Raw genomic sequence first — 23277 nt, 5'->3', positions numbered from 1 at the left:
TGTATGAATTGTACTGTATACTGTGTTTAATGTTTCTGGAAATGCAATGCAGAGTCTAAGATAGATTTCCATACAGGACATCAACAATGTGCTATATTTTTTTTTATTTTATTGTGTTCTCTAGCAGCTTCATTTCACATATAATCATTCATCACCATTCAAGAAAGAAAGAGTGATTTCTATTGTGCTTTACAGTGGTCAACAAAAGTTTTCCACATATTCTGTAGAGCATTGTGTACTTTAGTAATGTGCTTATAAGCTTCACAGCTATAAACAGTGTAGGTGTGTGAATTTTACACAGGATATTGAGGTTATCATCGAGCTCGCCTCACATATGGAAAGTTATACTTAAAGATATTGTTCCACTGCACAGAACATACATTTGCTTATACATGAAAATAAGTACACACACACACACACATACACACACACACACACACATACACACACACACACACACAAAACCAGTGAAAGGATGTGGTGATGTGCTAAATCAAGAGCACATGACTGAACGAAGAGCTAGCCTAAGACTGCACATGATGCTGTGTGTGTGTGTGTGTGTGTGTGTGGATCAAAGATAGACTGATAGAAAGTCAGACACACAGAGAGAAGTTGCAAGTTAGAAGTAGGGGATTTCCTTTTCTTAAGTAACTTTGGTGTTGCAGCCACACAGTAAAAGGCTTCCTCATAAAGCCTCAACATCACAGTTCAGCGTCTATTAGCTGCTACTCTTCTATAAATCTATGCTGTCCATTTTGTAAATTCATTTTTAAATTTTGAGTAATTTTGGAATAAAATGTGGCAAAGGCATTTTGAGTATACTAATAATAAGTAACCACGCAACGAGGATGGGACGCGACTCTACCACACGATCAGCGAGGCTACGAAAGACATGAAGGACAGAGGTTTCCCGGTTAAGGTTAGACCCTCACGACAGGATCGAGTCGAGCGAATGAATCACCAAGCACGGTGCACGGCAGGAAAAAGACGGTCAGAGGAGAGCTGACATCAGAGGGAAGCTCTAGGTTTACAGAAGTCATTAAAAAAAAACAAGACGAAAATAACTCATATGAAAGCCCACACATAAGTTAACATATTCAATCCAGAAAAATCTATCATTCTTTACCTTCTTCACATTTAGACAGGAGAAATTAACAATACAATGTAAGACAAAAACACTTGAAGATGTCTGCTGGTATTTCCTTTTCTTCCACCAATTTCTTGGCTAGACAAACAAACAACAGTTTTCTGTCTGTTTTCCTTGAAATACGAGCTGTAAAAATAAGTTGGAGGTTGAAAATACAAAATATTTATGATGGACAAATACATTTTATGCACTAAGCTGCTATAGAGGGCCCAACTTTTATATATTAGGCTTTCACTCCAAAGCCAGAGGTGTGTTCTGGCCAGTTAAAGTTAAAGGTCAATCTACAGAAACTTTCACCATTGAAGCTATAGTTTGGCAGATGATGGGTGAGTGAGTTGAGCTGAGTGTTGACAGTTATATCAGTTCATGGTATTATTTCTATGTTCTACCAGAGAGATTGTTTGTGGCAGATTTTTTTTTTTTTTTTGACAGTTTGAGTTCTCTTCTTACAGAAAAGATGACAGATGAAAAGCTCAGGATAGTTCCCTTCAATGTCGACGGTAAACATAATCCGATAAACGCAGCAAGATACTTTCCAAAATGAAAAAAGAGAAGGCACATATTGTATATTTACAAGAAACACGTTTAAATGATGAAGAGATAGACAGAAATAGGCTTCACAAAAACATTTTTTTACCATACAAATCTAATCATAAACAGAGGGTTGCCATTATGATTTCCAATAAGATTTCCTTTGAACAGACATATGAACATTACAAAAAGGAAGGCAGATTTATCCTGAAATCACCCTACTTAACATTTATGCTCCGCAAAAGGTATTGGCAGATATCTAACGGCTATATTGCTGGCAGCAGGGACCAAAAGATGGATGATGCACATTGAAACAACCATAAACAACTGGACAGATGTGACGATGGAGATTTACATGATGGAAAAGGTAACTTTCTCTTTAAACTTAAAGATGGACATCTTCATACAACACTGGGAAAATGGGTGCAATATATCAAACCTCTGAGACCTGACTTTGTGAAGGAACTATTAACTATTTGTTTATTTATTTTGTCCCTTTACCTTTCACTCTCTGGGTGTATATAGTTATGTAATGTCTCTTTTTTCATAGTTATCCCTTGAAAATGTAAAGAAATAGTCTATGAGTCAATCTAAATGAAAACAAGGCTGAGAGAGTAATTTATTTTGTACAAGATACTTTTTCTACTTTTTTTTTTTTAATCTTGGCTTTGAAAATGTACCTCATGCTTTCTCATTGCTCTTATATCCATTTGTATTGCCTGTGGATGTAATAACAATTCACTTAGACATAAAAAAATCTAATTAAAAAAAAAAAGAACAGACAAATTACCCATGAGAGCAACTATACTCTCAATGTTGTCCTCAATGTCATCTTCATTGCCTGAGCAAGCAAAAGATATATTTAACAATAACACAGATGATTCTCACTGATGCTGGTTGTTACCATGGGGATATGAATCATTCAGATGAGTTTATTCAAGCCTTGTGTCCTTCTGAGATAAGATAAGATGAAACTTTAATGATTCCTGAGGGGAAGCTGGGCTGTTACAGGAGCAAACACTAATAAGTCACAGTAAAACAAATAAAGACGAGCATAAATGAAACTGAGCTTAGAGGCACAAAACACAAACTGAGAAACCGCATCGCTAGAACATACATGGAGAATGAAGTAAATATGCATTAAAATATTATGAGGGTTTACATCAAGCGAATAAAGAAGTAGTTTCCCCTGAAGGGTAAAAAAAACATTCTGTTTTATCTGTAGAGAGAAAAAAAAAGCCAAAAGTATGTTGTGTTGAAAATATAAAAGATTAAAAAAGATTGTTTTGTTGCCTCTTTCTTGCAATTTCCTCTGGTTATAGAAGTTTAATTGTGTTAGCTGCTCTGGAGGTAAACTGTGTAAAATATTTCTGCGGTTTGAGTCCATTTTTTTCTTGAAGTTGTAAAAAAGCATTTACATGCAAAAGACAAGATCTCTAACAATCTACTTTAACCCTGGAGCATAAAAAGACTAAAAAACATCCATACTGTTGGTAACACAGTTAGAGCTAACCTTGGCCAACATTATGCACACTTATACACACACACACACACGCAACTTACACACCCACACATACACACATGCATGCAGACTCACCAAAGTCATGAAATTTATGCGCTAGCACCACCTACACTCACAAATAACTCAAACACACAAGGCGAGCGAGCTGTGTCCTCCACATATGTACTCCAGAGGGAAGATGCTGCATTTTTAATTAGTGTGTTGGTTCGCAGTGGGTACCTGCGTGCATTCATAGGAGGCGGGATGCGCTAGAAGGGGATAGAGCTTAAAAGTGAAACTTCCTGATTTCGAGTTCTGCTGCGGAAAGATTCGCACAGATGACTACGCCAAAGTAGGCCGCTCAGGCAAACCACAATGATATGGATCACTGTCTATTCAAATGTGTATTTCAGGCTTCTAGATAAGATGATTATCTATTTGGTTGTCTGCTAATGATGAGAATGAACTTGAAATGCTCACAAGCACTGCAAAAGGGGTGTCAAATCAAACAATAATGTGTCAGGCGCCTCTGTTGGAGAGCAGAACCTCCTCAGCCTAGAAATAACGCTCGAAAACTACCAGCTTAATATTTTAAATGTTGTACAACAAGCTTCCGTTTACCTTAATATCCTCACATTGATAACAGTGCTGCCGATTTAGCTTGATCAGTATGGATTTTGTCTTGTGGTGTGGAAGAACAGTCAGCTTGAAATTGTTGATAACTGTTGAATTGTTGTCTGACTAGGACCAAAATGGCAGATAGGGCCGGGTGTACATAAACATTTTCAGTGGTGAGTTTTAGGTAAAAAACGCAAAAATAATACTTTTCTGAAACCTTACTACGAGTGATATGAACACACTTCAACAAAACCCTTGTTTTAACAATGTACAATGTTATGACTTAAGTCAGGAAATATGTCATCATCCATTAAAAATCTGGGCAAATATTCCATGCCAGATTTCATCACTTGATGGTTTTTGATTATGGAGATGCTACAGGCAGATTCTGGTATCAAGGTTGATGTCCAGCCACAATGGTATGTGGAGGATATGACTCTTCAGGGTGCGGCTGTGAGTGTGTGTGAAAGTCGTGACTCAGTATCTACAGCGTGACTTTGATGTCAGCCTCATCTGAGTTTCTGCAGAATTTCTCACAATCACACCACTTAAGTCACCCAGGGGGGGAGTGTGGCCGGCAGAATGTGGACTATGTTGGTAAAAATAGCTCTTACCATCACTAAAATAGTCTCAGGCTCAAACTAGGCCTTCGACGTTACTTCTTTAAGAAACTGAGGGATGACAAGGAGAAAGAGAGAGACACAGAAAAGACTCACAGACAAAGACAAGAGTAGAAAGAGAGGAATCCATTTATTACTGACAGTCGCGCTCTATCCATCTTCTGGGGACACTTCCTATTTTGGCAGCATTTCCGAGTTCAAATTTGTATGTTTAACCTCGAACAGGAAAGAAACTTTTTTCAGTAAACAGATCACTTGCAGCTACCTCCCAAAATTAGGACATCTGAAAAATGTTTGCTTTCCCATCGAACCGGCTGCTGCAATAGACAAATTCAGGAAGCCAAAGGCTCGATAATTTTAGCGCAGTAAGAGAACTCAAAGGTCATGTTAGGGATGATAAATGATTTTTCTGTACCACTGGTCACACAAGTTAACTTATTACTGAGGTACAGAAGTGGCCTTAAAATTAAATGAAGATTAATCCTGAGTAAAGAAAGAAAAAAAAGGGCAATGATTCACACACACAGACACAAAAATGCTGCCAACCTGGCCATTTTTAGACAATGTAGTTGGAAAAGGCTCCCAGCAACAGGTAATTAAGTAAAACAGTGTCTCCTGGCAACAGGATGTCCCCTGTGACATTAAAGCAACAGTGCTGAGGCAACTTCTTTGAGCAATGGCATCTACCGAAGCTTCTTTAAAAAGTTGTGCTGTGTATGTATTGTAGCGTTAATGGGAGTGGGGGGGGAGGGGGGGAGGGGAGGACAGTGCCGTCTGTGGGTAGATAATATGAGTGAACGAGGGACTGGAGATGAACTGGCTGAGAGAAAGTGGAGCACAACCCCTGCTGGGCACATACAGCAAAATTAAAATGAGAGGAGAGGGAGAAGACGGGAGCACAGAGGAGCAACTCCCGCTTATCAGACAGTAGAGAAAAGTGAGAGGAGAGAGAAAGGAGCAGGAAAAATGCTGAAGAAAGACATATAAAGGAAGAGAAGGCATGCATGTGTGCATACGAGCCCGTATGTGTTTTAAAATCATACGCCTGCATGTGCGTAAAAGCGTTTGTTCTCACAGAGGAGGGAGATGTAAGATGTAGCAGTTCTACTTAAACTAGCCTAAGGTTGTGGCGTGTTCAACACAATGTAGTGTTGCAGACTATTGCAAAGTGTTGCAAAATGATCTATAAATACAGCTGCTCCTCAGGCCACAACAGTTGTTAACAGCAAAACAGAAGTTAACTTCAGTAAAGTGGAGGCCCGAGTGTATCTGTGGGCTGACAGGGAACACATGTTTCACAAAGCTCTGGTTGGTTTGGGGTGAAAAGAACGCCCGCTACTTCTTTTTGGATATGTTTTGATTGTGTTACTTCTTTTTTTTTTTTTTCCTTTCTTTTTTTCCTGCCATCCTCCTACAAAACACAACACCCACTGTGTTCAGTGACGGGCCACTTCACACCTACTGCTCACTTCTGTGTGAGTCTGTTCATTCATCTGTGTGGAGGTTGAGAGCGGATCATTATATTCTTCGGCTGCATTCATTTTGCAAGTGACGAGTGATTTCTGATAACTCCGGGAAAGCAGATCTGAACTTAAAAAGGCTCGGATAGAAAAATGTTTTGTGAGGACAAAAAATACTATCAAAAGAGAAAACGTGTCTTACCTGCGTATGCGAGGAGGTTTTGGAGGAGGTGTGTCCCATCTCTCGTCGTCTGACTGGTGGGCCGCTTTGACTGGACTACTTTCATCCTGGACACACATGCAAACAAAGATTACACTACATTTCAGAAGGAAATATTATACTTTTTATTGAACTACATTAATATAACAGCTGTAGCGACTTATTACTTTGCAGATTAAGATTTTTTACATACAAAACGTGATCAGTTTACAGATTAAACTGGACACATGTGTCCAAATTAACACTGACATGTGTTTTTCTTGTTGTTATCATTCTTTTTGTTCATACTGACCATGAAGAGATCCCATAATGCCCTTTCATTGTCGGTGATGAGGGACAAAATCCACAGTCCTCTTTCATGCAAAAATGTATTTAAAGGTTTATTTGAAGATAATTTGAGGGTTCAGCCGTCCAAATTAGTCAAATATTATCAATATCTTTCAAAGTTACAGTCTTTTTAGTGCCAAATTCCCTCTTTTTGTTACGATCCTTCCACTGCAGCTGAACAAGAAAACACTGTCCATCAAGACACAAAGAGGGACATTTTTTACTGAAAAGACTGTAACTGTGGAAGATATCCACTTTATTTGACTAACAAAGCCTCATACTGTATTAGCTTTAGAAAAAAACTTTTAAATACATTTTTGCTTAAAATGAGGACTGTGGATTTTGCCCTCCATCACTTACATTGTAAGTGCATTATGAAGGGATCCCTTAACAGTCAGTATGAACAGGAGGAATAATTACAGCAAGAAAAACCTGTTTCAGTGTTCATTCATGTCCTTTAAGTATATGATCTGAATACTTTTCCCCATCACTGATTTTAGGACACGTAAACATTTTACTTCCATAATTTAAGGATATTCTGTGTTTAATTGTTTTGTGGAACTTCTGAGTCTGCTCTATTGTGGCCTGGAAAGTTCTTCCATCTCACATTGACATCTGAAATGAACACACCTGAGCTGCAGTGAGTGTTCTGGTATTTGCAGGACAGTCTGACAGCATTCCAAATGTGATTTAGTTTGGCGTGTTCAGCCAGTCTAAGAGCATTTATATGTGTGTGTGTGTGTGCAGAAAAGACACATTTTGTCTTGCTAGCCAGAATGAACCTTGATAACTGGCAAATAATCTATATGACTTCAGCATACGCACTATTAGCTTTGCAAAATTTTGAAGTAGCTTGACTTCATTACCCAAAAGTCAATTTCAGCGCTCATTGTCACTGGAGTTTTTATGAATGCTGTTGAAATATAAAGTACTTTTATCTCTAACTACTCTCTGCTATCTCTCCTCCTCTGGATGATTCAGAGGTAGAAAGTTGCTGAAATTGTTCCTGAAATAAGCCCTCCTCCTCCCTACTAATTTTCTTTCTCTTCCTCTCACCTCCTGTCTTCCTCCTCCTCATCCTATCCTCTCTTCCCGCGTGACTCATTAATTTGACTCTCTCTCCGCTCTGATAATGAGAAGACGACAGGACAACTCCAGCCGTCATAAACTCATGACAGCGGGTCCAAATCAGCTCTGTGTACGTGAGTACGTGAGGAACTAACTTGAGTATAAGACAGGATTACATTACATGGCGGTTGGCTGTTCACTGTACACATGACTGTGTGTGTTCTGAGAAGTAATTCGGTAGGAATACATCTCGCAAACAATGACGGCTGCGTGCGAGCAGAGAAACAAGTGTGGGATGCGTGTATGTGTAGGCTTATTGTTCGTACTGCCATTGAGAGCACCTATGTGGGTGTTTCAGTCACTAACAATGGCTGACTGGACATGAGTCAATGTGTGTATGGACTGAGTCAGTAAAGCAAACTGATAATGTTTTGAAAACCAAATGTGTGTGTGAGAGAGTCCAGTGTGCTCTTGAACTTTGTAAGATAATGATAAGTTTATAATCAGCAGCAACAAACTTGTGCTGGAGTTGTTGTGTTCCTCACAATACACACCACACCTACTCTTAGCAAATGATTAATAAGACAAAGCTGAAAATTAGTAATATGATTTTTAAAGGCTGGTACAGCAGGTTTCCATCAGTGAGTTACTGAAAGATATTTTAGGGATTTTAGGTCAAAGTTTTTTCCCAGTACAGTACTGTAAATATGCGATTGCGTGTGTTCGTGTGACCGTCTGCAGCGAGGGTCCCCCCTTCCCTACGGATGCGTGTGTCTATTCTCAGACTCAAAGTGCATTATGGGAGAGGGGTGATGTCATCAGAGCTTCCTAAGCAGGAAGTCAGCTCCTGGATTGCGGCCAATTCGCCCTCTCATCGTCTCTCTGTGTCCTCAGTCTTTAGGTTTTTTCAGTTGTTCCACAGTGTCTCATTCATTCCTCTTTCCTCAGGCTTTCTGTCTTTTATCTTCACATCTTCACATATCTACATAACAGTGTTGGGAAGTAGCGGTGCGACATGTATTACTAGTTTAACTACATTTTATGGTAGCAGAAGGGTAGCAATGTGGTTTTTTTAAAATCATGCTTGCTACTGGAAACGTTACTCAAAAATGATTGAAATGTTGCTCCTCCACCTGTGCTGATCTCGCACCCCCAACTCCCCATCTTATGTTTCAGGAGAGAATCAATCAAGCAGGCTGGTTTGACTGTACAGAGCGGGAAAAAAAAGTAGGACTGACACTTGGCTGGTCCATTCTGTCTTTAAATTACTTAATAGTAATATAATAGTAATATTGCCTTTCTTAATTATAATAATCCAGTATATTAATACCAGTACATTTTTCCTGTAACACTTGATGTGAACTAGCTTCAGTGTGTTGAGTTAGTCTTTCTGTGTAGCTTGCTACATTCAACATTGTGGTGTTACTGTAGTTGAACTACTTCCAATGAAGAGTAGCTTATAGCTTCAGTAGCTACAGTTTCAACACTTCTACATAATGACATGATACGATGTGAAGGAGCTGTGTATCAGGGATCTGTCTGTCACCTGCAAGCTTCCAACACCCGATTCAATTTCAGCTAAACCGAGATAATTGAACTGATTGGACCGGGGGAGCACTGCAGTTAATGTTAAAATAGTCCAGTAAGGACTTTGATCATAAGCGGGGGGGCGAATGTTTCTGAATATGTTGTTTTTGTCACATGCATAAACTTTCTGGCTTGATTGGACTTCTAGGGCAAGGGCAGGAGGAACAGGGACAATTAGAGACACGACTCATATGGTGTGGGTGTGGGTGTGTTTGTTAAGAGTTACATGGGGCAATATAGGATAGTGAAAAGTAAATTAGAATGAGGGCAGTGATGACTGACAGTGCAAAGCTTTTTTTCAAGCTCTTTTAAATAGGTCTTACTGTATACAGTCCTCTGAGACCACTGTAGAGGAGGATCTCTCCCTCTTTTTGGCACAAACTCTACTTTTACTGTGTGAGGAGCAAAGTTTTCTGAAGGTTTGTCTTCTCTCTCCTCTATTCCTCCTACCCTCTCCCTCCCCTGTGACTAATTATTTGTGTTTTTTTCCCTCTCCGAGTGTGTTACTCAGCGACATCCTGTCTTTCTTTAACACCAGACAGCATGTGCAATGTGTGTGTGTGTGTGTGTGCGCGTTTTTGTGTGTGTGCGTGTCATACCATGCCATCGTGTATCTGCGTGTTGGTGGGACTCTCCAGTAGCTGCAGTTGTTTCTGAAAAAGCTGAGCGATCGCTCTATGGACTAACTCATACTGCTCCTAGAGAGAGTAAGACAAAGACAGAGAGAGAGAGATAAAGAGAGAAACATGATGAGACAGGGAAGGGAGAGGAGAAAAGTGTTGCAAAAAGCCAGAGAGAGGGGGGAAATGAGGTGAAGGAGAAGAAAAGAGAAAAAGGCTTCAGCAAATCGATACAGAAGCAAAAACATTTTCTGTCTGTACTCAAAAACATCCACTTACAAGGAAATACAACCTGTGTGAAAACAATGAAACAGCCTTGACTGATGAACAGTGATGTAATCTCATTACTTTCCCTGGTAAGACAGGAAGCGTACAGCACTACATTTTTAAAAATTACATTACAGTTTCCGGCTTTAAAACGACTTTACTTCTGTTAAAAATAAAATTCCCTATAATTCAGGTGCGAGACACTGAATGACAACTGTCAGACTGTGTGTGGGAGGAAAAAACATAAAAGGTTTCAAAAACATCAAAGGAGGCTGTTGTTAATTGAATTTACAGCACTTAAAGAACATGACTAGAATACATGTTCAGCTGAGAATCACTTGACACCCGTGTCAAAATTGTGGCAAAACAACCCTATCCAGTTACAAATAATGATGGGAATGTGTCAGCCTCTGCTAAACAGGCTACAATCTATTATCAACCAGGTGTGTGGTAACACAGGAAAGAAGAGACGTGTGGTAGGAAACTTGGAGGAAATGTTGCTTATCTGCTACAATAGAATCACTGTCTTATTACTCTCACAAAACCCTAAGAGAGTAATGATTAACTTCCCAAAGACTGCTGCATTACATCAGAAATACACTTACAGAAAGTCACTGCAGCTAATGCAATGCAAACAATATAAATTGTAAACAATAAATTCACAACCTTTCAGAAAGCTTAAAATGGCTTAAATGTTTGATTATATATTTCCTAAAACATGCATGCCTGTGAAATGCTTTTATTAAAGTATATGTACACCCATAAATATCCTTATAAATTTATTAATTATTAAACAGCTTATTTGAAAAACCAGGTATAAGGATAGTTAAGCACAAAAAACATCACACAATATTGACCCCCTCCCTTGTTCCTTGTGTGCACTGCAGGCATGAAAAAATCTGACTGCAGCAACACTTTCTGGTTTAAATTACACTCGATTAATCAGAGAGCTTAAATAGATCACACATCTGTATGAATGCATAATACAGTTGTGTGTGTAAAAGAAAAGACAAATTAAACCTGAAAAAAACAAACCTTGGTCTGAACAGCGGAGTGTCGCTGCGTCCTCATTTCTTGGATCAACCGGAAAACGTTAAAATCTTCTGGAATTTTCTATAAAAGCACAAAATACGACGAAAGGGCTCATTCTCACTTGAACGGTAACATGATTTGTACAGGTAAATGTGTGTTTGAGGTATGTGTAGTAGAGCGTGTGTGTGTTCACATACCCCAGCTTTGAGGAGGTTCCACGTGTAGTCGATAGCACAGATAGCACCCGTCCTCCCACAGCCTGCACTGTACAGTCACAGGCATACAGGTTAGGTTCAACAGAAGCAAACATGTAAAGACGCAAACACGAGTCTCATCGCAAACATAAATCCGTAAAGAAACATCTCTATGTCAAATACCAACTCTGATTTCTTGACAATTCATAAATAGGAATAAATACAGAAAAACACTCAATCGCATGTGTGTTAGTGACAACGCCTCTCCCAGACAGGATGGAGACAGGAGCTGCACAGAAGTTCAGATATGTGATATCATGTCTGACAAACACACACACAAAATCATAAAACTTCATCTCATGCTGTCACAGAGCTCTCCGCCACTCTTAACAAGCGCACACATACAGTATACACACACACAGAGCATCTTTACACACACACACACACACACACACACACATGCACACACACACACACATATGCACATGGACACGCAGAGACACAGCTTTAAGTCCTGCTGTGTGGAACCGGGAAGTGTCCTCAGGCTGCTCATTATAGCTGATTACACACACATGGAGACAGTGTGTGTGTTGTGTGTATACCCATGCATGTGTGAAGCACAGGATCCCATAGTTAGCTTGAATATATTACCTCATGAAACAGTGTGCTGTGTTTTCATTCTTGTGAACTACTTCATCAATAGAGGTTCTTTATTGGTAGAAATGGTGCAGTTATAACATCTGTCAGAAATGTGTCACTACCTGGACGGATAGCGTTTGAATTATCAGCTTACAGCCAACTAACTAATCAATGTGGCTTTAGTAAGAGGGGTACAAACTGTAAAACATCAACTTCATACTCGGACACAGACTGGAACTAATATACAGTTTATGACAAATAGAGTCATGTGCTCCTTAAAATCAATTCAGTGACTACATCTCTGTTTATTATGCTGTAACAGATCACTGACATTTTGAGAAGGGTCCAACCACAGACCTCACATCTGGGTTCTGCGAGTAAGGTTCCCAGACGTCAGACATGAGATGTGTCACTTCCTTTTCTGCCACAAAAGTATACAAGTAAATATGCAACTTATTTTACAGTTAATTTAACTAATTTTCTCTCAGCATGAGAATTTAACAGCATCTTCTGTGTAAAACAATATGTCATATGTGAAATAATAATCCAACAAAGCCTCACAAAGAGTTAAATGTTCAGTAGTTACTTAGCATTTTAACATTAGCAAGTTGCAGAAAAGTAGGATCAAACTTTATGCCGACATTAAACAGTCAGCTAATGTGCTGTTTAAAATTAGCTTGTTGCATATGATGATTTTGTGTTAGTCAATGAGGTAACTGCACAATTAATTTTTTTAAGTGACAAAAACATGAGAACATCTCCCCTGAGCAGAGAAATGTGACTCTTTTCAAATCTAGTAAAATAAAATTTAGATCTCTAAAGGAGGTGACACATCTCACGTCTAGGGACCCAACTCTCTTCCCATTGGCTCACAGACCTGGGGTCCCCAGACATGAGGTCCGAAGTTGGACCATCTTGGGCATTTCAGGTTCCTATAGTCAGTGGCAGCTATCAGAATAAAATGATGGTCTGCCTCATCTGGTTAGGTCAAAAATTGCATTATGGAATTTTATTACAGTGAATTAAAAACCAGGAGATTCATCCAGTAGAATAATGAAATGTCAAACAAAACAAGTTAAAAAAACAACATACATCATTTGAATTTTAAAAATAAAGTCTAGCTTTTTTCCCCCAGAAGTAGATGTGTTTTTGTATGCGTCGGGTCTTGCCAGTACTGCAACATTTCTCTGCTGTGTCGAAACTTGATTTCAAAACACACACAAACCCCTGCTGGCCACCTGTTGCGCATTCTTGCTGCCTCCTCGCAGAAAACTACTGGTGATCTCATTAATCACTCTATTCAGTCCGAGAATTTAAAAAAAAAGTGATTCAGAATCAGCATTGCTTGTGTTGAGGTATGATTTGATGCATACTGAGTACATTGTAGATCGCACCATTTCATTACTTGATGTTGCCTTAGTTACAGTATGTTCCTACATGTGTGTGTGTTTGTGGTGATGTCTCTGCACAGTGTGTATCTACCTACCTGCAGTGCACACATATAGGGACATCATCATTCTCTTGGTATTCTCTCATTAGTCCTATCATATCCAGTATGGAGTCGAATGATGAGGGGACGTCGTGATCAGGCCAGTTCATATAATGGAACTGTGTTATCCTCCGTTTTTCCTGCAGGAAGACAAACAGGAGAACATCTTTTTAAAGGTGGAGAGTCAACTGAAGGCCAGAAAATGTCATTACTGGGCCAGGTGGACAAAGTAAATGTGTAAATGTGAACGTGTGGGAGATATTTCAATATTACTGACTTTCAGTGGAATTGTCTGGTGATGATAAGAACATGCTGTGTCATTGTTTTACTAAATTCTGCGGCTCAAATGAAGAATTTGAGCAGATTTTACTTATAAACTAGAAATGGGCTCTTGTTTTAAATGTGCTATTATATTTCTGATTAAATGTGTATCAATGCAAGACCAATTTGATTATTTTTATGTGATTTTTGCATCCATTTCCCATATTGTCAGGTACATCAATACTGGAATACCACTATTACTATTGTTCAGCTGCATGGTGTGAATGAACTATGTGAATGTAAAGACTGGCAGTGGCGAACAACAAGTTTGGAGACGACTTATTTTCTGGACTAATGAAGTCTAAAGAGCAGCGAAGGCAATGAAGCAAACTTACGTTATCATACTCCACCGACAGAGACCTGATATAGTAGTCTGTTCTGGTCTGCTCTGATTCCTAGAAAAGAGACACAAGGGGAACTTTTACACAATGCTTGACCAACACTGCCATTAGAACAAAATGTGAGATATTCAGAAGTCTGAAAAATAGACACCCCCGTCCTCCCTCCCTCCTTACACGCTCATTACAAAACACAGCTGTGATATCAGAGATCTGTCTACTTACACAGGAGATTCGGAAAGGGCCAAAACTCATGGGCTCCTCCCCTCGCATCGGGAAATACCGCTCACACTTTTTCTAACCAGAGATGAACAGGAGTTAGCTTTGGCTGAGAACAAAATGCCACACTCAAACCACAGCTTCCTGTGCACTTTCTCACTTGAAATGAACAATTAAACGTGACATGTGGAACGCAGACAGTTGCATTCACGGAAAGAGAAAGACGATATAGATACATACTATTATTATACATCTACATGTGGTAAACACACATTTATAGAGGTGTATGAGTGTTATTTGAACATGTTATCAATCACACTTTAGTTTAGCCAAAATCTTGACAAGCATGAATCGATGCAAATTGACTCAAGGATTTGGAAACTGTCTTTAGCAACAGATCTTCCTTTTTCTCTATGTCTCTTAAACACAATTTTTTTCTTCACAAACAGGAATATAGACGCAGATTCAGACATTTTTGCCGGTTTTGGGATGTTCTAACAGACATTGTTCTAACAGACACTTAGGTGGATATAATAAATGTGTGTACAGGCACGTAATAATCTGTACACTTGCACACTGTACATGCACTTACACGAAAACACATACATTCATGAGGGGATTAAATATCACAGGCTTACCCTTCCCATCTCATACTCTCGACAAGCCATTACAATAACCTGCAGAGACACAAACAGGAAGGATTACCATCAATATTTAGACTCAGCCTCTCACAGATAAATCTCTCATTTCCAAAAATACAGTTTTGTTCTATTTATGTAACGCTTTAGTTGCCAAAATGCGGTCCAGAGGCTCAGAGGAGTTCCCCACAGACTAAGAAAACCTTAAATTATTTGTGTGGAGAAATAAAGAATGGCTCAACTTTGATTTTCCCCCCCCCCCATTCAACAGCACGGACAGAATGTTTAAAAGCAGAATATTTGATCATACATTTCACTCTCATATCTATATTTCACATCATTCCCTTTGATCCTACAGGAGTAATTATCAGAGCTGCAATCCAAAGCTTTTCAGAGTGCAAGTTAAGCCTAATCACACCTCCCTCTCTCCTTCCCTCTCATATATGTCCATCTGGTTCCAGCATAAGCACTCCCCATCTGCCTCTTAATTTCTGACAAGCATATAAAATATTTATTTTAATTACTTTAATTATTACTATTTCCCTTTTTTTAGAACTATTAACTACACAGAGATGTTATATTCCCATGATCAATCTTCAAGTCGGTGATTCCTAAACTTTCTTCAACTGTGACACTCTTTTTTTTTAAAGTGCATATATACACATCATGCTGCTGTTGAAGCTAAAAAGAAATGGAAATGTACCATATCAGTAATAATACTGTGATAGACCTTTTCATTGCTTTTTCTAATATTAAATATTTCTGAATGAAACCTGTGTGCATTAGTGACCATGCTGACAATCAGGAAATGTCAGCTGTTCTCTTACAAATCCAAACCTGTCATATAACTGACATTAGAATAGAGATAAGTAGATATAAAATACAATTTTTTATGCAAAAACTATTTGCAGCATTACTGCGTATACCTTCTTAAATATTTTCACACGATGAGACGTTATCATAAACAGATACACGCATAATTTCTTCTGGGAATGAGAGAACATGTCCCTGACGCTTTTCCAATCATTCTTTGCCCTGGATTTTGCCTCTCAGGCAACATACAAACCAGAGAGGAAGACAGCAGGCAAAACATGGAGTCAAAAAAAAGTCCTACCATCCCTCTGCAAGTTTTTTGGGTTACAAAAAATGTTCAAATTTACAGTTAATATGCTCTTAAAAAGACACTTGAGTTGAACATTAATCAAAGATGAATAAACGGACAGTGCTCTTAAAACATCAATCACCAAATATCAGGTAGTATGCTATCAATACTGATAGTTATGTAGCATTTCAAAACATTTTTGTTATGCTACCATTGTTATAGAAAGCATAATAACCTATTTCATCTCTCTCTTTTTTGTTTTAGTTGAAGAAGCTCTGACTTGGTAGAATCACAGGGGTGATGTAAGAAGTAGTTTCTACTCAGTAACCAACCAAGTTGAACTCCTGACTCATTTCATGACACAGAGGGCTATTTATTCAATTTTCCTTTTATTCTATCGATCCATCTCTCCTGCTTCTCCATCATCCAGTGAGCCATACTCACAGCTACATTGTACTCCCAGTTCATCCTCCAGAAGTCCATGACAGTGTTCGGCAGCGGGCCCTGAGTTGCAATGTAGGCCTCTGGGCCATCCATGCCCTGTCGGGAGAGATGGACAGGAAGAGAGGGGATGTTACTGTGATTCATACAACACTTTATATCCTGAGAATTTACCACATAGTGTCAAAAAAACATGTCGGACAATGAAGCACAGGAACTTGGTTTTCAGCTGCTTTTTACCTTGATGAAATTTGCATTGACGTAATCTGTGTCCTGATTGGTTGTTTTTAACGTCAGCTTCACCCTACTGTGATCAACTGGGGAGAGAAAAGAGAGAGAAATATTTACGTCAGTCCATTAAAAGTAATTTTACTTACAGGGCCAAATACAAAAAGAGTGTAACGGTAGAGAGAAAGTGAAAGAAAAAATTAAAAGGATGAGACAGAAAGAGAGAGACGTAGAGGACAGACAAAGACATGGGGGGAAAAAAAAGAGGGAAATGGGATGTAAAGAGGTTAATGGACACAAAGCAATATCCTCATTCCTATTACGTGTGTGTGTGTGTGTGTGTGTGTGTGTGTGTGTGTGTGTGTGTGTGCGTACACATTTGTTACGGATGAACCTGTACGTCCTTTGCCTCATCAGCAGCTCATTCACTAAAAGCTAAATGAATGGATGAATAGGTGGGTGGATGGACAGAGGAGAAAAAGAGGATAAAGGAATGAAAAATAGGACAGATGTTGCGTTATAGAAGCTTCCCCTGAGGTCATTAAGTACAGCGAGCACTCTGTGTATGAAAGCAAGAGATCATCATATATTACATGGCCTATACCAATATACTGTATATTTGTATTTGCTAAAAATGATATTTCCAATCTCCACCTTCTGTTTGTCCATCTACGTCTGTTTGCTTATAACCAACTTCTTTTAGTTTCATCTTTTAGTGCATTTTTCTTTCTTTTCTTATTTATTAAAAAAAAAGTAGAATACCTAAAAATTCTCTCTCTCTTGTTATTGGTAGGATCACTGGAACATTTAAAAATAGTAGAAGAACAAGTAGAAGATATACAGGGTAGTATCAGAGCTTCATTGACTGATGTACAAACTAGAAAATGTTTGAAGCAACATGATATTGTTCACCACTACAGTTCTGTTGCATGTTCCATCAGTCAGTCAATCAGCAGTTAGAAGGCTATAGATAGATAGATTTTTTATAGTGTATGGATGTGCTTACAGGATTTCATAGTACTAAAGGGCAACATATACACTCAGTTGCCTGGTTATTAAGCACACGAAGCTAAAACTTAAGCAGCCTAATAGAAAAGTGGTTCCTGACCCTTTTAACTTTTTATCCCTTCATATGAGGCAACGTCTCCTTGCAACCCTCATCATAAGTTGCATGTCTTTAAGTTGTGAGCAATTCAAATGAAGAAGGATTTTCCCATCTCAGATAATTCTATCTGAATAATTTTAAGAGGTCTGAGGAGATCAGAAGTACTTTGCAAGAAAGAAGCAAATATTAGAGAAAAGTCAGAGGAATAAACAATCTTTTTGTGCATCAGAACTGATTATTTTCTTATTTCCTACCTGGACAATCATCTTACAACCCACTAGATTAATCTCATGACCCCTTGTAGGGGTTCTGATCCCCAGGTTGGGAACCACTGTAATACAACAGCTCTGCAATAAATACTACCTTCATGAAGGTATAATATTCTTGTGCTTTTGAACTGTACTGCAATATACTGAGGTACTTCTATTATTTTGTCCACACATTTCAATCAAAAAGGGTAGACTAAATATTAGAAACAACTCTCAGTATAACGCCATACAGTTCTACAGCTCCACAGACCACAGCTATCAAACTATGAAGGTTTGATTGACTGCAGGGCTGTTGTATCAGACTCCATCAAATAAAATGGCAACTTGGTGTATTTTGCTTGTTGTGTATTAAGGTTGAAATGAATGAGAGATCTCACCAATTAATTATAAAGAAGCATGGCATCGTCAGCATAAAAATGGATATTACATTGCAAAGTCACTCTCCCTGTGTTTCTCTCTATTATAATCAGACAAATTATTATTTATATGCATGCATGCCTGTATGACAGTATAGGTTATGTCCTGTCATAGCAGGAAAAGCAAAGGTGTAACTGAAATTATTAACGATGACTCCATTCAATCATTCAACCTTTCATCTGTGTGATGTGACTTACATGGCAGTATATCTTTATATCTGTTCTTCTTGACATTCTCCTCTCGCTCTCCTACGTTGGTGGGGTAGATCTTTTCCGTCCGGTATTTGGTTGATAATCGCCGTAACCGCTGTAAACAAAAGCACAAGAGAAAAAAAAAAATATTTATGTGCTCTCTCTCTCTTCATCAGATAGCAATAAATGATCTTCCTTTCCTTCTCGCTCATCTATGAAGATGCATGATTTGTTTTTAGGTATACAGCATACAGACAAACAGAGGAAAAAACAACATGTTTTAAACTCATGATGGTTGTGCACACGAAAGAGATGATAGGAGACTACTAGACCTCTATACGACAGAGGTTCAGAGAGCAGTGATGAAAGTGTTGGAGAGAAAACTCAGACTATCTTAAATCTGTGGTGTCTCTACAAACAGATAATTATTCATTTGATCAAGTTAGAGTGAAGCTTTTTAAATCATAGATTTACTCAGAAGCATCCTGGCTCTACAAGCTATCATAAACAAGTTATAGTGGTTTATAAAGTTCCTGAAACTCACACACACACACACACACACACACACACACACACAAAGTCAAACAGAGAATCCTCCCATTACCCGCCATTCAACATTCACACCATCGCTAATATACCACAGACACATTCGCTCTCTCCTGTTTGCGTGGCAGTGCATGAAGTGGAGCTAAATCTAATAGTAGCTGACGCTGATGAAGACACATTCAGTTAATGGGAAGAGAACAATTACAGAGTCTCGTCACACAGAGAACTGAGCTGACCTTGTACACTGTGGCCCTGAGTAAAAGTTCTTCAGAGGTAACAATGGTGAGGTTTTCTCCACTAAGAGAATTTCATTACTGAGTGTTAAAACATTAGTGTTGGCCAATATGACGACATACAATGAGTCAATGGAGACTTCACTGCATGGTGTCTAACCAAGTAGCTATGTATTTAATACCTCTGGTTGTATTATGGTTTTTCCCTCAATGCATTTAAATACCTGAATATATCAGGTATTTAAATGAAATGAATATATCAGGTATTTAAATGAATTGGAAAACTTATAGAAGGGAATTTCTTTGTTATTTTATCTACAATCTATAAAGTGAATTTCCAGAAAATTCAGAATTTAATATAAAATGAAATAATATTAACAACAAGAATATACCAGGAAAAAAGATTTCATCATTGTTAGCCAACACTAAAACCACTGAGAAAAACACTCAGTATTATGGTCTGTAATCCACAACCCCCAGTCAGTGTCTGTCTTCTCAACTGTGAGAAGAGCTAAGAAAAAAGTTTAAAAAGTTCCTTTTCCTACACATTTGGTTAAAGACTATGAAAAAGACAGGAATTTAAAAAGTTGTTAATGTATTTCAGATTCATATTTTCTTTAAGTTGAATTCATGTAATTTGACAGAAAGTTTCACAGTCACTGCTAATGACCGAGGTGATGAAAATGTTTTACACATCTATCAGCTCTTCTTATATATCTAAATGTTACTTTCCACTGTGTTTTCATTGACGATATTTGATACAGGGATACTGTCTGGTCTGAAAACAGCAGCTCACCTGCAGATTGAATTTGTTTGCGAGACTCTTTCATTGACGACTTCACCGTGGCCTCAAGCGACACGGTAGAAACTTTAGACTTCAAAAGAGACTTTTTTGCACCTCAAGAAAACTCCTGCTGCTTGACTCTGATACCATACACGTGTTATCGCTCTCAAGGGCCTTTTTTTTTTTTAATTCTCTCAATTAGTTCATTCACTTTCGTCTCTCTTTCTGAGACAGCGAGGAAATTAGGCATCACTCCACTTCTTCTGCCCCTCTCGCTCCCCCCCTCCCTTTCTCTCTCTTGCTCTATCTGAGAAAGTCAGCGTGGGCGTTCAGGCTTCTGGAGCTTCGTGTGAAAAATGGTCCCACCTCTTCTCTTTCTGGCACTGCAGACTGCAGGCTTTCCTCCTGTTACTATAACATGGACATGTAACCGTGCATCCTGATTTCCTGAGACTCTCAAACCTCAAGCTTTTTTTTTTTTCCTGTCCCTGTTTCACTTTTCAGTCTTGTCATTATATAACTTCCGTGCAACTGCAGACACATCAACAACATTAACAACAGACATGCAAAAGACCAACAAAGACTATTTGATATTACGAACAGATAATACTACATTTGATCTTTCAAAACGTGCCATACTGACTTTCTCTCTATCTTCTGTGCATAGTATGTCATTTGTCTTGATGTATCAATTACATCAGAAACACTTCAAAAGAGATCATTTTCTTAATGGCTTAAGAAAACATTAATGGAAAGATGAGATTCTACCCACACAACTTTCAATTTCTGTTGTCTGTTTTTTCTCTCATCTTTGATATATCAGGTTCCAGCAGTTTCACAAGCCGATGAGATGACTGCTGTACTCTCTGAATACACTACGAACACTCACACGTGTAAACAGTTTAGACTATCAGTACAGAGATCCTCTGGAGAGACATAATGAGTTTTTTTTCACCTTCCATTTTGAATCACTCATCTTTGTAAACCTGAACGACTGACTACCAGAAACTGAGGGAGAAGGAAGCAAAAGGAGAGTAAAGGAGTTTGAGAGAAAAAGAGGTACACGCACTGAGACTGTGGGCGGCAACACAGCTGTGTGTGTTCATTTGTGTGTGTGTGTGTGTGTGGTAATAGCATTAGAGCTCCTCTGGCCTCATGTGAATTACATTTCCAACAGAGGTCTGCTTCTGTGCTGGGCCAGAGCCCAGGAACACAGACACACATACACACACACACTATGAGCATAAAAGGCAGGCAATAGTGATTTGTGATGGTGTGTGATTCCCCCAACCCACAAAACATATTATGTGGGGACAAACATGCACTGAATTGTGCCCTGTAACACGGTAATGATGATTAGTATTTCCCTTTGTAGCCCATTTCACTTCATTTAGGGCAAACTGGGAACGCTTGTTGATTCTCACATTAAAGCCTGTGAATTGTGATGTTTTGCAGCACCTCATCACTGGTTTGGTTTGGCCCTGCAAGCAGTCAACCTAAGGGACACAATGACTAAGTACATGTTGTCACAAATAATAAACACACTGCTTTGCTCAAAGGATTTTCAGCACATGTAATTCCAGCTTTAAACCGTCCTCTGTCAATTCAGTGGATCAAACCAGCGAACTGCCAGTTTATGGACTGCCTTCCTGATCTGCCACCTTCCAACCTTCATTTGTTTATACTGCATGACAGCTTGTTTCACCCTCTGTTTCTTTGCTTGTCATCTGATGGTCAATGACATGTTCAAGCCACGTTGACCTGCTTTCTGCTGTGTTTTATTCATGTTTCCAAGAGTTCAAATATGTTTTATACTAAATAATCCTCCTTCATGATGCTTTTTTTAAACTGTGAAATTATTGTGTGACACAGATGACACCAAGTATTATGCAACATCAATCGTGCCGTGCTAGAGATGCATAGTTACTGTATATTAGCATACTATAAATACATCACCTGCTTTAAAGGTGCAGTGTGTAGAATTCAGTGGCATCTTGCAGAACAGACTTGGCAGAAATGGAATATAATATTCATAAGTATGTTTTAATTCGTTTATAATCACGAGCCCTTTATATCTACATAGGGAGCGGGTCCTTTTTCACAGAGACCACCATGTTGAACCACATAGTTTCTAAAGTAGCCCAGAACAGACAAAGTAAACACTGGCTGTAGAGAGGGCCTTTCACATTTTTTGTGATTGTTTTTTTGTTTTTTTGTTTTTTTATGGGGGGGGGGGGGTATTCAGTTGGTTGCATTGCACAACCTCATCGCTAAGTGCCAGTAAATCCTACCTACTAGTCCTTTAAAAAAACTATTTCTGTTATTAATGTTGTTGTTTTGTTTTGCTGCTACTGTTTGATTATTATCACTGTCTTGTGACATATCTAAGTGAGTATATCACTATAAATGTATGACTAGCATAAAAAAGTTGCTAAAATGTGTTTTGCAAGTCCATCAGTGCTTGCCTTCAATAACTGACTTTTGACATATCGCCACCTTCTAAGTTTATATGGAAAACAGTTGCGTATTTCCACATCCAGCTGTTATGGAGCAACATTATCATTCATTGGAGTTGTGCTTCTGTCCATCTGATGAATCCAAGTCCAATATTCACTCTCCTTTAGTTCTGTTTTTGCTCTCTACCAACTCCTGAGGGAAATATCTGGCTCTTTACCTGCTAAATGTTCCACTTTGTTCACCAGCTAATCGCTAACTGTGCCTGTTTGCCATTTGGTGCTGAGCAGATAGCTGAGCAGGTTTTTTAGAGCTTTTTTGGTGGAAACAGCTACCTGCTGCAGCCAAAAACGACACTATGAGAGTCAACCAAAACAGTAAAACAACAACAGAAGTAAAACAATGAGCTGAAACTTGCTGTAAAACTCTGCAAAGCCAAGGGGAGCTGCAGAGTTGCGTGATAATTCTCTGTATGTTCATCACTATGAGCGATGCCTCGCATTCATTTGATAAATTGTTATGATAAACATACCAATCATCCCCACTTTAAAGGACCAGTGTGTAAGATTTAGGGGGCTCTATTGGCATTAATGGAATATAGTATTCATGAGTATGTTTTCATTAGTGTATGATCACCTGGAAATAATCAATGTGTTTTTGTTACCTTAGAA

At 38.7% G+C, this 23277-nt stretch overlaps 1 protein-coding gene across 3 annotated transcripts in view; it reads right to left on the bottom strand.

Annotated features, from left to right (window-relative positions):
- Window positions 1-23277, bottom strand: part of ptpn12 (protein tyrosine phosphatase non-receptor type 12) — a 50743-nt gene that overhangs the window by 13329 nt on the left and 14137 nt on the right. For all 3 annotated transcript variants that reach the window (XM_067581216.1, XM_067581217.1, XM_067581218.1), the window contains exons 2-12: window positions 18596-18704; window positions 16620-16696; window positions 16383-16478; window positions 14837-14875; window positions 14205-14276; window positions 13977-14036; window positions 13318-13460; window positions 11196-11262; window positions 11002-11079; window positions 9679-9777; window positions 6080-6165 (exon numbers count right to left, since the gene is read on the bottom strand). In XM_067581216.1, the coding sequence (XP_067437317.1) occupies window positions 6080-6165; window positions 9679-9777; window positions 11002-11079; window positions 11196-11262; window positions 13318-13460; window positions 13977-14036; window positions 14205-14276; window positions 14837-14875; window positions 16383-16478; window positions 16620-16696; window positions 18596-18704 (926 nt within the window). The remainder of the gene's footprint in view (window positions 1-6079; window positions 6166-9678; window positions 9778-11001; window positions 11080-11195; window positions 11263-13317; window positions 13461-13976; window positions 14037-14204; window positions 14277-14836; window positions 14876-16382; window positions 16479-16619; window positions 16697-18595; window positions 18705-23277) is intronic.

This window comes from Thunnus thynnus, chromosome 23 (genome assembly GCF_963924715.1).
Source record: "Thunnus thynnus chromosome 23, fThuThy2.1, whole genome shotgun sequence".
Lineage (NCBI taxonomy): Eukaryota > Metazoa > Chordata > Actinopteri > Scombriformes > Scombridae > Thunnus > Thunnus thynnus.
The sequence above is the reverse complement of the archived record's forward strand: the minus strand, read 5'-3'. Positions and strand labels throughout refer to the sequence as shown.